The 16,264-nt window shown below is 35.0% G+C and overlaps 1 protein-coding gene across 1 annotated transcript in view; it reads left to right on the top strand.

Annotated features, from left to right (window-relative positions):
• The window catches only part of LOC107589180 (E3 ubiquitin-protein ligase znrf1), a 40,485-nt gene that overhangs the window by 11,160 nt on the left and 13,061 nt on the right, over positions 1 to 16,264 (top strand). The window contains exon 2 of the mRNA XM_016277546.1: positions 14,541 to 14,636. Coding sequence (XP_016133032.1) covers positions 14,541 to 14,636 — 96 coding nt within the window. The remainder of the gene's footprint in view (positions 1 to 14,540; positions 14,637 to 16,264) is intronic.

The following is a 16,264-nucleotide window of genomic DNA, read 5'->3' as shown; positions in this document are numbered from 1 at the left end:
TGACAAAGTGACCATTGCAAATCATTTTAACTTTGTGTCAGTACGTCATAAATAGAACAAGGCATCAGTTTAATGTCGGGTTTTGTCGTGTCGCGCCCTATACAGTCAGATTTTTTTTATAGGTTTAAAGGGGGGTGCGACCAAAAATATTTGAGAACCACTGGTCTAAAGTTAACAGACAGTGTTTAAAAAGTGCAGTCCACATGTTTACATATGTTTATTACAGTGACTTTGAATTACCTAAAGTAGTGTGGTAAAGTAACAGATTTGTTTTTATATTTCTGCAATCTACTTTAGTTTGTGTGATTTGTTACTGACTTTCATATTAATGTTTACACCAGGATTATTTGTCAATGTTTTATGTTGTCATAATTATTAAATGCTTACAAGGTTGGAAGTTCAACAAATCAGTCAATATACTGTGATTGTAGTTGTTAAATAAAACTGTCATTCATATCAATTCATGCATCACCTAATTTCATCGTAACATATAGGCCTGGCCTACAGAAAAGAACATTTAGGTTTAATCTATCTAATATTGTGTTGGTCATACTATACAATGATTTATAGCTTGTCTTTGTTGAATAATACAGAACATAAAGAGCTTTAAAAAATAATTGCATATTAAATCGCAATCACTATATTGGTAAAAAAAATCGCAATTAGATTATTTTCCAAAATCGTTCAGCCCTAATCAATGTTGAAAACACTTGTGCTGCTGCTTAATATTTTTGTGGAACCCATGATACATTGTTTTCAGGATTGTTTAATGAAAGTTCAAAAGAACAGCATGTATTTGAAACAGAAATATTGTGTAACATTATAAATGGCTTTTACTGTCTTTTTTAACTGACCCCAAACTTTTGAATGGTAGTATGGATATTTATTTAGAATTTTTTATTTTATTTTATCGGCTTATCAGTAGCGGCCATAATTTTAATATAACTGTATCCCTAGTAATCTCACATGTGTATTTTCTAGAGTTTCAAAAGAGATTTCAACAATATCTCAAACTGTGCTCAGATTTGCTAAGACACCCATCATAATATTCTGCATTTAAAATAGTTCTGGTCACATTCTTCCTGGACCAAATGATCAGATCTGTGGTATTCACAATTATTTTATAGCTCTGTCCTATTTTATATAATGAATTATAATTTATTTGTGTAAAATATTTTAGGAGAAACATCTGAGGTGGGGCTGACATAAAATAAAGCGCTCCTGAGCTGTGAAACAGCAGTCGTTGAGCAATTCAAATTTCCTCTGGGATTGTAAAGCAAAAACACTTAAAATTTATATTTGTGTGTAACCTACAAAGAGATATGGAGGCACTTGCACACACACACACAAACACACTTGCGCTGAATAAGCTAATACACAATGCCTTCGCATCTAGTGACAGGGAATGCCCTTGACTTGTCTGCTCTCGAATCCGAGGCTTCAAACGGCAAAGCTGCTTGTTGTGAGGCGGCATGCAGATGCAGTAATACTGTCCTGATGGGCACTACTTTAAAAGAAGCTGTCATGCTGTCTTCTCGCTCGCTCGCTCTCTTCCCTCCTTCGACAGTGCTGTGTCACCATGTTTACGTCCTTGTCTCTCTCTTATCCAGCACTCCTCCCATTTTTCTCTCTGCTCTTTCCTTTCAGAGTGTTGAACTAATAATACAAGTATACCATTGATGAAAGTGATATATAAACCAACTAGAAAATTACTGAATCCCATGTGCTTTTCTCATAATTGGAGAATGGATTAATTGTGCATAAATTAACAATATTCGTCATGGATTTTAGTGAATAGTTAACCAATTTGGTCAGAACTTCAGAGCAAAATGTTTTTCTTTTCTTTCTTTTTTTACCAAATGTTGTGTAAAATAAAATGTTGAATCTTGTAATCATGTATGTAGAGAAAAAATTATATTTTTAATTTTAAAAAATCCTTAATTAATTAATTTATTCATATCTATATATTTCATGTCTTGTCATACATACAGGCCTATATATAATATTCATTAATTTATGATATGATATATTGTTATATGGCTATATTCCAAATGTATTTATATCTACGAATATCTATGTTTTCTCATACTTGCAAAATCACTTAACTGTGTGTAAATTAACAATATTCCTCATGTAACTGTTAGTGAATAATTGGCTGATAACCCATTTGGTCAGAACGTCAGAGTTAAACTGAGTTTTCAAATATTTTTTGAGTACATTTTTACAAAATATTGTGTATATACATATTTTGATATGTAGTTGACAAAAGAAAAATGAGTATTTTATGTGCTTTAACATATTTAAAAGTGCATATATATATATATATATAACCTTCATAATACACATAGGCCTATAAATTATGTTTATCCATTATGATATAATATATTGTTAATATATGCAAATATATCTATATTCCTAATTTATTATCTATTTTTATATGTATATTATGTATATCTGTGTTTTATAATATAATAAACTATATGGCAGTTATACCGCTGAACATAATATCACACATATTGAATCTATAAAAAAAGAATTATGATGACGTCTTGGGCTTGTAAATCCCACTTTAAACATTATATCATAAAAGCTCATGTCTGAATATTGATTCTATTGTTTGTCTACTTATTTGTTCCATTATAATAACATCCATTGCTTACCGAACACTGTTTGAATAGATGGATATATATATTCTTTGGTTGGAAAAAAAAATTGTTGCTGGATATTCTCTGTCACAGACCTGTATCTGTTTAAATGGCCTCTCTTCTTTGTATTTGCTGTCAGAGGCTTTGTATGATGGACAATGTACAGAAACCTCACCTAAGAAGAGCAGACAATGAAGTACTGCCATCGTATCAGTGCAGATGTGCGTCAGCTGTGTCGTCCTTTTATAAACCCGAATGAAGGTCAGACTGGGAGAAATTAGCACTGCTCGTCAAGCAATAACTGAAAGGCGGGAATTTTAATGGCAATGAGACATTAAACACCAAGCTCTCTGACTTCAGCGTTAGAGATGGTTCACTATGTCCCCAGAGTAGTTATATATTTTACAGATCAATATTTTGTAAGGAAAGAGGCTGGCGACTGGAACCGAGCTTTAAGGTTCTGCTTGCATTGATGGATGTGTGTACCGCCCTAAGCTGTTGTGCGTTATGACAAATGAATGGTCACAGGAAGTCATCGTCATCTGGCCAGTTGCGGTTTCTAATCAACCATGAGGCGCTTAACACCTTTTAAGGGTTTGACCTGTTTTTGTATGTGGTTTTCTGCTGAGTCATGCATTGTTTCCTGCTTGTACACAGGCCTGTTTGTCTTTACAAGTTTGAAACATCATGATATATTACTATATATCAGTGTATTCTTAATGTTCAAGCTGTCTAGAAAGCAAACTGGACTGGTTCACTTGGTGGATTTATTAAGACGTCTCAAACAGTTTGTCAGTCGTGCTTCGGGTCCTTCCTGATGCAGTTCTGTGATGTAATCATTGAGTCTTTCACAGACTCATGCTGCCGCTGACTGATTAAGCATCGCTGGTGTCTGCAAATGGCCTCATTCATTGTAATCAACCGGTTTGTTTGAATACTGTTTAGGAAACACTGATCCTTTCAAGCCACCCTGTGAAGAGACACAGATCAATACTTTGATTGAGTGTTGATTAAGGTTATTATCGCAAATGAAAACAAAGGTGCAAAATCTATCTATCTGTCTATCTAATAGTTTTTAATTATTATAGATATATATTATTAATAATTATTATATATATATAAAACGTTTTATTTAAATTTTAAATTTTTTTCTATATTTTTTCTCATCTCTATCTAAATTAAACGTGACAGTGTGACTATACTGTAGACTTTATTAATAATTATTATATATATATAAAACGTTTTATTTAAATTTTTAATTTTTTTCTATATTTTTCGCATCTCTATCTAAATTAAACGTGACAGTGTGACTATACTGTAGACTATTTATCACTGATAGCAAACTTTTATAATTGTATATAGCAATCTGTTTTATATATTTAAAAATAGCACATTTTGAAAAGCTGTACACTAAAATTTTATTAGTATTGCCTTTGTTGCGAATTGCTTTCGTAAATGTTTACTTTTGCCTGCTTTTCTTTGACTTGATAAACTTAATGATGTCCTATGTTTTCAATTTTGAAAGGAAAAAAAAGGTATTTTTTACAGTGCAACACTGTCAGTGAGTCATGGGAATTTGGTTAGCATGAGTCTGGCATGAGCATCTGTCTAAGTTTTTTGACTTCTTCATCTTCGGCCGTGGGGAACAGAGCAAGAACTATATGCGGTGGTATCATCAAAAATGCATGGATATCAGACGGAGCAGTCGGCTCTGCTTGAGGAATGCATCAGCTCGAAGGACGAGAGCCAGGGGACACTTTAACAGGTGCGGAGCGTAACGGCTCTATTTCAGACAGCATGACGAGATGCTCTCTGAGTCGCGAGATTGTTTTACGGATGTTGATTGGTGCTGCAAATGAAGGACATATAGTGGACAACTTTGATATAAAACAACTATACAAGACCTCCCAAACTGAAAGAAAGTAAGTTTTTAAGGTGTAGACTGATTGTAATCAAGGCTAAATTCAAGTTAAAGTGTCTTTGTGACTATTAACTGTCCCATTTGACCATTAAAACACACAACAGTGGCAATTAACCCACAAATACACACAAAGTTCCAAACGCTCAGTCTCCCATTAATGTCCTGACTTGAGCCAGAGCTCATTAAGACCAATAGAGTGTCTAATTAAGCCACGCACTGTGAGAGCAAGCAGCTGGTCTTCCCAGCAGCCTTTAGGATTTCACTGACTGAGGGGCCAATGGCTCTATTCTGGCCTTTTTACATAGACTCTTCCCCTCATCAGAGCCCCAACCCTGTTTACAAAGGTTCAAGCCTTGCTGCCTGGCATCTGAATTCACATTTAAGTGACAAATTCACTCAGAAATGAAAATTAAGCCATTATTTATTCACAATTATTCATCCAAATTTTGCACAAGTTCACTGTTTTCCATTCAATTACAATGAATGGAGTTTTTTTGGTTGCACTTTATCTTACAGTACTTGTACTTACGTGTACTTACAGTGTACTTAACTAAGAAAGTACTGGTAATATAAGGTAACTACATGGGTTAAGGTTAGATTTAGGGTTACATTTACATTTACGTTTATTCATTTGGCAGATGCTTTTATCCAAAGCGACTTACAGTTGAGTAGGTTCAGGGTTAGTACCTAGTTATTACCCGTACTATTATTATAAGTACATAGTATATGCACATGCGGAACAGGACTGTAAAATAAAGTGCTATCATTTTTTTACCTGTATAAAGGAAGATAAAATGCCATAAAAGTAGTCCGTATGATTTGTGTGCTGTTTTAAGTCTTCTGAAGTCATAGCAAACTGAAATTTGTCACAACAAATCTTCTCAACAGTTTTTAAGAAAAGTTACATTGTCCGATTCAAATTGTTCTTTTTAATAATTGATTGTTTCTTTCCTTCTCTTTAATCATTTTTATTCTTGTATATAACTTCTTATCTGCATTTGTGTTAGTAAAGTTGTATTATTTATTTTTATTTTGGTTTAATTTGGTCTTTTTTATGATATAAATTTTTTTCCCACACAATTTCTTAATTTTTCTTCATTGTGCAGCAACTTCTGTTGCTTTAAATGTGCTATATACTCTCAATATTTTGTCAACTGACTTCTAATCGAGTTCAAAAAACTAGTTTGAATGATCCATTCACTGGTTCATGAGTTCAATTCACTGACTCAATGAATCAGTCTCAGTGAGTTAACCGCGTACTGGAGAAAGATTATCAATGAAAAATGACTTCAATTTTGGTCAGTTTCTTACACAAAGCAATCATTTTGCTTCAGAAAACATTAGTAATAGTGTACAAGTCCTATGGACCATTTCTGTGATATTTTTTTCATCCCTTTTGAAGCTTGAAAGCTTCAGTCCCAATTCATTGTTATTACATGAAAAGCAGCAATCAAGACAAAGATCAAAGAAAGTCATACAGGTTCAGAATGACATGACGATGAGATGAAAAGCTTGACATGAAAAGCTCTTGGAGAGCAACAATCCAATTGGATGAGGTCAGTTGAGGTAATTTACAAATAAGTTTAATAAGTCTAATGACTTGATCTCATAAGCTCATTGTCATTATGGCTGGTTGGGCATGAAAGACGTCTGGTCTGTTTGTTGCTGCGGTGAGCTACTGTTGATATTTTCGGTGCCATGTGATACATGCGGTTGTGGAGACAGTTGGGCTCTCTCGCATGTGCAACTGGAGTTCTGTGTGTTGACAGATGGAACCCCATTGCCCCCCTTTAGTAGCGTTGTTTCAGTGAATCACACCTCTTAGGAGATGGGACATCCCTGTCAGAGATTTCCACACCTCCGTTTTCCACTTCAGTCTTCTTTCCTTCTTTCTCTCTCTCTCTCCATCTGTCCCCAAGGAATGCCTGAAAATAGCATCCTAGGGAAAACTGGGTCAGGCATCATCATGGGTTCCTGGGGTGGGATTTGGAGGTTTGGGTGTGCGCTAAGTGAAGAGTCGGGGGGCGGAGAGTATCGAACCAGGGTTATATTGACAGATGGAGCTGTCTTCGTCCCTAGATTTACTTTGTGCCGTGTTTTTCCTGACTTGCATTTTGGCTCTGTTTGCATTCTTATTCTGTCTCACTCGTTTTCCTGGCAAGGCTACTTTTGTTGTTTAGACTGTCTGCACCTTTCTTTCATTGAAGTTCACCCAAAAATTCTCACCCCAATACTCACCCTTATGTCATTCCAAACTCATTTGCAGATTTTTCTTGCTGTTTAACACAAGAGTAGATACTTTTGAAGACGTTCTCTGGTTGGGATAGTAATTCATATTTTTATGTGGCCTGGCCTGCCAACATTAGCCCCTTTCACACATACAGTCTTTACTGGTAATTACTGTTAAGAGATCATGTGTGATCAGGACCTTTTCAAAAATACTGGTAAATTCGTTCCGGCAATTTACCGGTATGAGACGTTCTAACATTACCAGTAAATTACCGGTAATGTGCTCTGTGTGTACGCAGAATGAGATTACCGGTATGAGCACGTACGCGTTCAGAACGCGCTGACGTAAGACATCTACTCTGGGCCAATCATAACATTCTGACGCAGATGACGCAACATGTAAAAAAAAATCGACTGAATTAATTAAACAGAAACTTTTTAAATATAGCTAAATATAAAAATGTGCACAGGGTTAAGCTGTGCTATTGTTGGCTGCCACAGTAACAGCAATAAGCTTAAGGAATTCCTGTAGGCCTACTTGTTTTGCGTACCAGCAAATCTGTTCATGTTCAAAAGAAAGCGAGCATAGCTTGCAGCGGTTAAGTTAAAATACTGTGTTTGAAGTAATAAAGTACTGCGTAATAAAGTAATGTTTGATCTCGCTCGTGTCACTGTGAAATCGTTCCTACCAGGGCTGCACGATATATCGTTTCAGCATCGATATCGCGATGTGCGCATCTGCCATAGTCACATCGCAGGATGTGTGATGTTTAGTATAGGCTACTGATCGTTATATTTATACTGATTGTTTTCTTTGCTCACACACAGACACGGTGTCTACACCGGACGCGACAGCTGTACAGGGATACCCATTGTAAATAAATGTATCAGCAGAGCTACTGCAAGGGATTTTCAATGCTGGAAATTCATTCATCCTTTGTTGAAACTTCCGCGTGGTCGCAGAGAGCGCAGGTCATAGTAGCAACGGCAGATGCCACGAAAGAGCAAGCTCCCGAGCGTTTTGGAAAGAAGGAGAAAGCGGTGCGACTGGCGTTTTCCAACGCGTTTTTAGGCGCGACATGTGAACGGCCCCAAAGTCTGTCTACACTGGACGCGACAAAGCGACCGTTGCCAATCATTGAAGTAATAAAGTAATGTTTGATCTCGCTCGTGTCACTGTGAAATCGTTCCTACCAGGGCTGCACGATATATCGTTTCAGCATCGATATCGCGATGTGCGCATCTGCCATAGTCACATCGCAGGATGTGTGATGTTTAGTATAGGCTACTGATCGTTATATTTATACTGATTGTTTTCTTTGCTCACACACAGACACGGTGTCTACACCGGACGCGACAGCTGTACAGGGATACCCATTGTAAATAAATGTATCAGCAGAGCTACTGCAAGGGATTTTCAATGCTGGAAATTCATTCATCCTTTGTTGAAACTTCCGCGTGGTCATAGTAGCAACGGCAGACGCCACGAAAGAGCAAGCTCCTGAGCGCTTTGGAAAGAAGGAGAAAGCGGCACGACTGGCGTTTTCCAACGCGTTTTTAGGCGCGACATGTGAACGGCCCCAAAGTCTGTCTACACTGGACGCGACAAAGCGACCGTTGCCAATCATTTTAACTTTGTGTCAGTACGTCATAAAGAGAACGAAGAAGAAGAAGACTATGCAGTGTTATTTTACATTTGATTATTCAATTTCTGTACCTGAATACTGTTAGATTTACCTGAAAAATATAAAGCACTGCTTATTTCATTTGTATCTTTGTTCTGTTATATTTATCTATGCTTGTAATTTGTTTATTTCCTATGTAAATGTATCAGCAGAGCTACTGCAAGGGATTTTCAATGCTGGAAATTCATTCATCCTTTGTTGAAACTTCCGCGTGGTCATAGTAGCAACGGCAGACGCCACGAAAGAGCAAGCTCCTGAGCGCTTTGGAAAGAAGGAGAAAGCGGCACGACTGGCGTTTTCCAACGCGTTTTTAGGCGCGACATGTGAACGGCCCCAAAGTCTGTCTACACTGGACGCGACAAAGCGACCGTTGCCAATCATTTTAACTTTGTGTCAGTACGTCATAAAGAGAACGAAGAAGAAGAAGACTATGCAGTGTTATTTTACATTTGATTATTCAATTTCTGTACCTGAATACTGTTAGATTTACCTGAAAAATATAAAGCACTGCTTATTTCATTTGTATCTTTGTTCTGTTATATTTATCTATGCTTGTAATTTGTTTATTTCCTATGCTGATTTACTCACCTACAAATTCACCGTAATCATTGATTTTTTTTTTTTAAGTCATGTGGTGTTTTTTTTATTCATATCGCAATATATATCGCAGAAAAATGAAATATCGCAATGTGAGTTTTTTCCAATATCGTGCAGCCCTAGTTTCTACAATAAACAAGTGTGTGGTCTCGTGGTCTGGTCGAATCATCTAGTGTGTGCGTTCAGAGGATTATAAGGCTAAAAATCAGTTGAACTGTCTTCATGTCTGTGGTCTCCCATGGTTTTAAAATCGTTTAAGATTTGAAAATCGTCTAGTGTGTGGCCAGCCTTAATTTGACTGTAAAGCATCATTCCAGTCGGACTTCCACGTTTAGGAAAAAGATGGATAGTTCAGTAGTTCGATTTGAAGTCGTCTTAATACAATGTCTTTGGGCCAGAAGCAGCTGCATGAATGTGAATGTTTGACACGAAAATGAAAACATCAACAAAAACTCTGACCACATTTACCCCTCCATGTTTACAAACACAACATCGGGAGGCGCAACCGTTAAGAGATCACAGAATTGATTTTGAAAGTGACATGTGAATGGCGCTTTACTGGTAAAAAGACAGAACGAATGAATGTATGGATTTCTTTGATGGCAAAGCTGAATATTCAGTGTCAGTACTCCTGCCTTCGGTGTCACATGATCTCTTCGGTGTCACATGATCTTTCAGAAATCATTCTAATATGCTGATTTTCTGCTCAAGAAACATTTCTGATTATTATCAATGTTGAAAACAGTTGTGCTGCTTCACATTTTTTTTAAAGTAGTGATAGATTTTTTTTTTCAGGTTTCTTTGATTAATAGAAAGTTCAAAAGAACAGCATTTATTTGAAATCAAAATATTTTGTAACTTATATCTTTACTGTCACTTTTGATCAAATTAATGCATCCTTGCTGAATAAAAGATTGCTGAAATATTAATTTATTTAAAAAAAATAAAGAAATGTTAAAAAAAACTTACTGACCCCAGACTTTTAAACAGTAGTTTGCATATTTTTATATATATATTTTAATAACTATTAAGACTTCTTTACTAATTTGTTTATTTCCTATGCTGATTTACTCACCTACAAATTCACCGTAATCATTGATTTTTTTTTTTTAAGTCATGTGGTGTTTTTTTTATTCATATCGCAATATATATCGCAGAAAAATGAAATATCGCAATGTGAGTTTTTTCCAATATCGTGCAGCCCTAGTTTCTACAATAAACAAGTGTGTGGTCTCGTGGTCTGGTCGAATCATCTAGTGTGTGCGTTCAGAGGATTATAAGGCTAAAAATCGGTTGAACTGTCTTCATGTCTGTGGTCTCCCATGGTTTTAAAATCGTTTAAGATTTGAAAATCGTCTAGTGTGTGGCCAGCCTTAATTTGACTGTAAAGCATCATTCCAGTCGGACTTCCACGTTTAGGAAAAAGATGGATAGTTCAGTAGTTCGATTTGAAGTCGTCTTAATACAATGTCTTTGGGCCAGAAGCAGCTGCATGAATGTGAATGTTTGACACGAAAATGAAAACATCAACAAAAACTCTGACCACATTTACCCCTCCATGTTTACAAACACAACATCGGGAGGCGCAGCCGTTAAGAGATCACAGAATTGATTTTGAAAGTGATATGTGAATGGCGCTTTACTGGTAAAAAGACAGAACGAATGAATGTATGGATTTCTTTGATGGCAAAGCTGAATATTCAGTGTCAGTACTCCTGCCTTCGGTGTCACATGATCTTTCAGAAATCATTCTAATATGCTGATTTTCTGCTCAAGAAACATTTCTGATTATTATCAATGTTGAAAACAGTTGTGCTGCTTCACATTTTTTTTAAAGTAGTGATAGATTTTTTTTTTTCAGGTTTCTTTGATTAATAGAAAGTTCAAAAGAACAGCATTTATTTGAAATCAAAATATTTTGTAACTTATATCTTTACTGTCACTTTTGATCAAATTAATGCATCCTTGCTGAATAAAAGATTGCTGAAATATTAATTTATTTAAAAAAAATAAAGAAATGTTAAAAAAAACTTACTGACCCCAGACTTTTAAACAGTAGTTTGCATATTTTTATATATATATTTTAATAACTATTAAGACTTCTTTACAGTTTTTTGTTCACTGTTTTTCTTCAAGAAAAGAGCATGTGCACTGAAAGTTAAACAGATATAATGTAACTCCATATATTCATAAACACATTTTGCAGGAAAATTGATGGCACACTGTAAAATCCAATAGTTTACCTTACTTAGATTTAGTTAGTTATCTTTACTTAGTTGTTATACTTACTAGGTTTTATTAAGTTACAGCTACTTTCAAGGCAAATAAAACAATTTACTTACTGTTTTGAGTGACACTTACTTAAAATATTCAAGTAGCCACAAAGGAACCAATGACAGTGTGTGAGAGGATGAAGCAGTGAGAGGCAGCAGTGCACTGATATGTTGCTAATGTGCAACATAACAACAGCAGCAGAAGAAAAGAAAACGAGTCTTAATAGACTTTTCACTCATTTCCTCCATGTCTGCAATTATCTTTCACTAGTTGCATTCACTCGTTTCCCAAAGTCATCTTAAATGCTGTTATATAATTCTTAAATCCTGTGTGGTAACATGCTAAAGTCACACATGGACTCAAACATTCAGCACGTGAACCACAACAATGGTAACAATTCAATTTAATTTATTTTCATTACTTGTAACAATAGCCATTTTATTTGCTCTTTTTGTTGTGCTGCTACTGACACAAGACAGCAAATAAAATTGTCAAATAAAATCAACAACTATAAAACAAAGCAACTGTATAATTTATTCATACCGCAATGCACTCTGGGAGTCAGTGAGTAGCTATACTAAGTCATGAGTAAACCTAAATGAAAGGATCAAGTACCCCCTACAGTTCTTTTTTAGTTACTAGAACTCTCGTGTAAGTAAGCTATACTAACCAAGCATCTGTCAGTACAACATACTATTGCTATTTCACTTTACTTAGTTTTTTCAAGGCAATCGGTTTGCATGCTTTTTTTAAGTAAGCCTAACTAATTAGATTTTACAGTGCATATGATCCGAAGGATTACTGATTGATTTGTACTTTCCTACTGATGACTGTGTGACGATAATTATATATTACTTGACAATAATTCATGATTACATCCTTGAATAATTAAAGACAGAATTTGTGTATTTGGATGAACTATTTTTCTTTAATGCTATTGCTTCTTTCTACTTCATTTAAATAATAAATATAAACAAAATTCTAAAGTTAACCAGAGATCTTATACAGCTTATGTTTCAGGCTGCTCCCACAGGCCAAACAACCTGTCTTCACCCTAAATAATTATCGGCATAAGCACTGAAATGGAGTAAAACTGCTGTTAATTAGATTTTACAATGCTCCCCTCAAACCAAGGTTCCACATCATGAACACAGAGAGCTTCTCTCGGCAGAAATCCAATCTGGTTGTTCTCTTATGTTTACAATTTCTAAAAATCCACCCTCCAGGCAATTGTGAAACGGCTTCCTATTCAGTGCTTATTCCTAAACTTCATGAATACTGAGAGCAACTTGTAGTATCCCAGTCTTTTCGGCAAGGCCATGCCCTCATGTACAGTACAGTTTCAAAACCACACCTGCACCTTCTCCAATGGAAGTCCCCAAACTTGTTTTATATAGCCATGCTGATGTGGCAAGTTTTCATATAGTTTGTGAATGTGAATTCATTTATCAAAGTCTGCGAAGGAACAACACTTTAACTTGCCACTTTTCACCCTAGAGTTCAATGCAATGGAAAACATTGACACGAATCATGCGAAAAGGCCTGTAGGCTTTGCTGTCTGTCTAAAAACAAGGCCTGTGGGCTTAACGGTGGGATGTAAGGTGCCAAACAGAGTCTCAATGTCCTGTCGCTGCGTCTGTGTTTATGAAGGACACAGCCCAGCTCAGTGGGACTTAATGTGTGAATGGCTCTCTCTTTCTATCTTCCCCTACGGGCCTTCGGTTGATGTCAGAGGACAGGGTGTTAGCGGAAGCTCCCTTTAGTTGCTAATGCTAGTCTTGTGGTTTATTGCATAATCGACTGGTTAGACATACTGTAATAGTTAAGTTAGACGCCATATTGAATTTAATGCAGATGAAAACGAGGCTGTGAAGGATCAACTTACAGTCTTTACAATGGACTGCACTGTATAAAGGTCCCAGATCATGTAATTTTCACCAACTCACAAATTTCAAAACTATTTTATGGAGTTTTTGTCTTCTGATTTTTTTTTGGAAAGACATTTTGTCAGTTGAGCAATCCATTAAGCACACTGTACTTCTGTCCCTCACAGCTTTGTTTTCATTTCTGTCAAAAATTAAATATGGCACTTCAGATTATGACTAAATAGTTACATTTCTGTTTCTACTGTTCATGTGAATAGAAGTCTACAAAAATGCAACTCCAAAAATGCCCCACTTTTCCTTTTTCCATCATGTAATGCTCATATGAAGTAAATCTTTTTAATAACACTGTTAAATGTAATTTTTAGCAAATCTCAAAATGAATATCCATTAATTTTTCATACTGTAGATGTTGTGAAGCCTAAATTCACTTGTCTTTTATTTTTAATTTACACTACTGCTTAAATGTTTGGGGTCAGTAATGTTTTTTTTAAAGAAATTAATAATTTTATTCAGCTAGGATGCATTAAATTAATCAAAAGATTTATAATATTCCAAAATTTTCTAATTCAAATAAATTGTTCTTTTGACATTTATATTTATAAAAGAATAAATCACAGTTGAAAAAATATATATATCACAGTTTCCACAAAATTATTAATCAACAAAACGGTTTTCTACATCGATATAAGAAAAGTTTCTTGAGCACCAAATATAAGAAAACAACAAATACACCAAATATTAGAATGATTTCTGAAGGACCGTGTGACACTGAAGACTGGAGAAATGATGCTGAAATTTCAGCTTCAAAGAATGTTTTAAATTGTAATAATATTTCACAATATTACTTTTACTGTATTTTTTTGATTAAATAAATGCAGCCTTGTTGAGCATAAGAGACTTCTTCCAAAACCATGAATAAATCTTACCAGTCCCATGAAATATTGAATTTTAATATCAGCCATTTATGCATTATTAGACTGTGTAACTTGATGGCAATGCTCTCATATGTTAGTCTGTTTGTTTGCTAATACCGGCCTAACATGTAGCTGCCGATGTCATAATGGCATTGCTGAACAAGTGACATTGATGTATGTGTTTATAAAATGTAAGTTTAAGTTAAAAAAGCTTTGTGTCAATATACTAAAAGCCAAGCTAATGCATTTGCAGCAGGGCGACAGAAACATGTTGCGCAGGATTATGGCATTGGCAGTTATCAAACTGCTGCATCACTGTCACAGCTCATTCTGCTGGCTTCTTGCTGCTTCAATTGTTCTGACAATGCTGTTTCCTTATTCCTCTCCAGGATTCAAGTGTCCTGTCTGCTCCAAATCAGTGGCATCCAATGAGATGGAGGTTCACTTCATTATGTGTCTGAGCAAGCCCCGCCTCTCCTACAACGGTAAGACACGCCCCCACCATCTCCACCCACTCTTATTCGCGCAAACTTCAGCAGTATCATCTCAACATCTATCCTCTGCAGTATTTTCCTCCTTTTTTTGTGTCACTATATCAGTTTATCATTTCATTCTCCATTTCATTCTGGTCTGTGACTCCATTCCGGGCCTAAAAAGAGTCTGTGAACTGTGGATGACCCCTAAATCTAGGTCTCTCTCTCTCTCTCTTTCTGTTTTGCCGTGGGAAACCAAGGTCACCACTGTATATGACATTTGTCACCCATTATTTATCACACTCTTATTTGCTGTTTCATGGCATCTGTAAGCTGTCTAATTACAGTCAATTTTTCAAAATATTCCTCTACGGATTTTTACTCCAGCCATGTTTTATATTACTGTTCATATTATCTTAAAGATATTACTGAATTTGCATTGCATTAAAGTTCCGTAATATGATGGATATCCGAGTAAAATAGAATGTTCAGTGGGAAATAGGTCAATATTTGTTTTTTTTCAATTGGGTTTTCATTGAATATTAAATATTAAATATTCGTATTATTTTTTTGTCCATGGTAACATTAGATTAACTTTTTTTTTTTAAAGATTGTATAAACTTTTTCTTTAGAAAACTGTTTAGAGCTTTGATGAATTGTGCTCAATTAAAAAAAAAAATTAACTTTGATTACATTTGATCTTTTATGCTTTGGTCAATTAATTTAAAACTGAGCCCTAAGTTCAAATAAACTGACTTCTAACATCTAAAAAAAAAAAAAAGTTTTTTTTATCATTTTAAAGTAATTATAACATATTATATCATTTTATACTTTAAAATGAATTTGAACATTGTAATTACTTTATAATCTAAACCTTTTATCTATTACCTATAATCCTATTTTATTATATTAAAATAATTTAGATCAATTATTTTTTTGTAGTTCATTCATTTTATTATTTAATTTTCTTTTCATTATTATTTTTTTCTTATATGAAAATAATTGCAATTTTAATCATTTTAAAATTAATTAATATAAATAAAATAAATTTATTTTTTCTTTTTCTTTTTTATTACATTTTTGTTTTATTTTAATCTTAACCTATTATCTTATATGAAAATGTTTTATATGAAAATCATTTTATATGTTTTTTTTATTTATTTTATTTTATTTTCAGCAGTCTAAAGTTTTTTAATCTGTATAATTCAAGAAGCGAGGTGATCGATTGACAAGCAGCACTAGCTCACTATCTATTCTGAGCTTGTGGATCAGTAAGTCAAGTGCAGCTTTGCAGGAAGGTGGCACACATGACATAGCTGTAGTGACCCGAAGACATGCGTAGTGTCTGCTTGTAACAGCTGTGTTGGGTTGGATGGATGTCTGACTGACAGCTACCTGACTGAGGGACAGCTGTCCAACCCAGCTTGAGCTAAAGGTGACCCGGAGCGATGCATCTGATCTTTACTGGTGTCACATGATCTTTCTTCACAAAAACATTCATTTTATGCCTTTTGGCTTACTTGTCAATAATTATTGACCTAAAACAAGGCTTTTAAATGTACAGGCACCTTTAAAAGTAAATTAATACAGGTTATGCATGTTAATACCAGTTGCAAACAGCAAGAACACTTGCTTTCCTT

Source organism: Sinocyclocheilus grahami, unplaced genomic scaffold (genome assembly GCF_001515645.1).
Source record: "Sinocyclocheilus grahami isolate Dianchi unplaced genomic scaffold, SAMN03320097.WGS_v1.1 scaffold113.1, whole genome shotgun sequence".
NCBI classification, from domain to species: Eukaryota; Metazoa; Chordata; class Actinopteri; order Cypriniformes; family Cyprinidae; genus Sinocyclocheilus; species Sinocyclocheilus grahami.
Note: the sequence above shows the minus strand (reverse complement) of the source record. Positions and strands in the feature narration are given on the sequence as shown.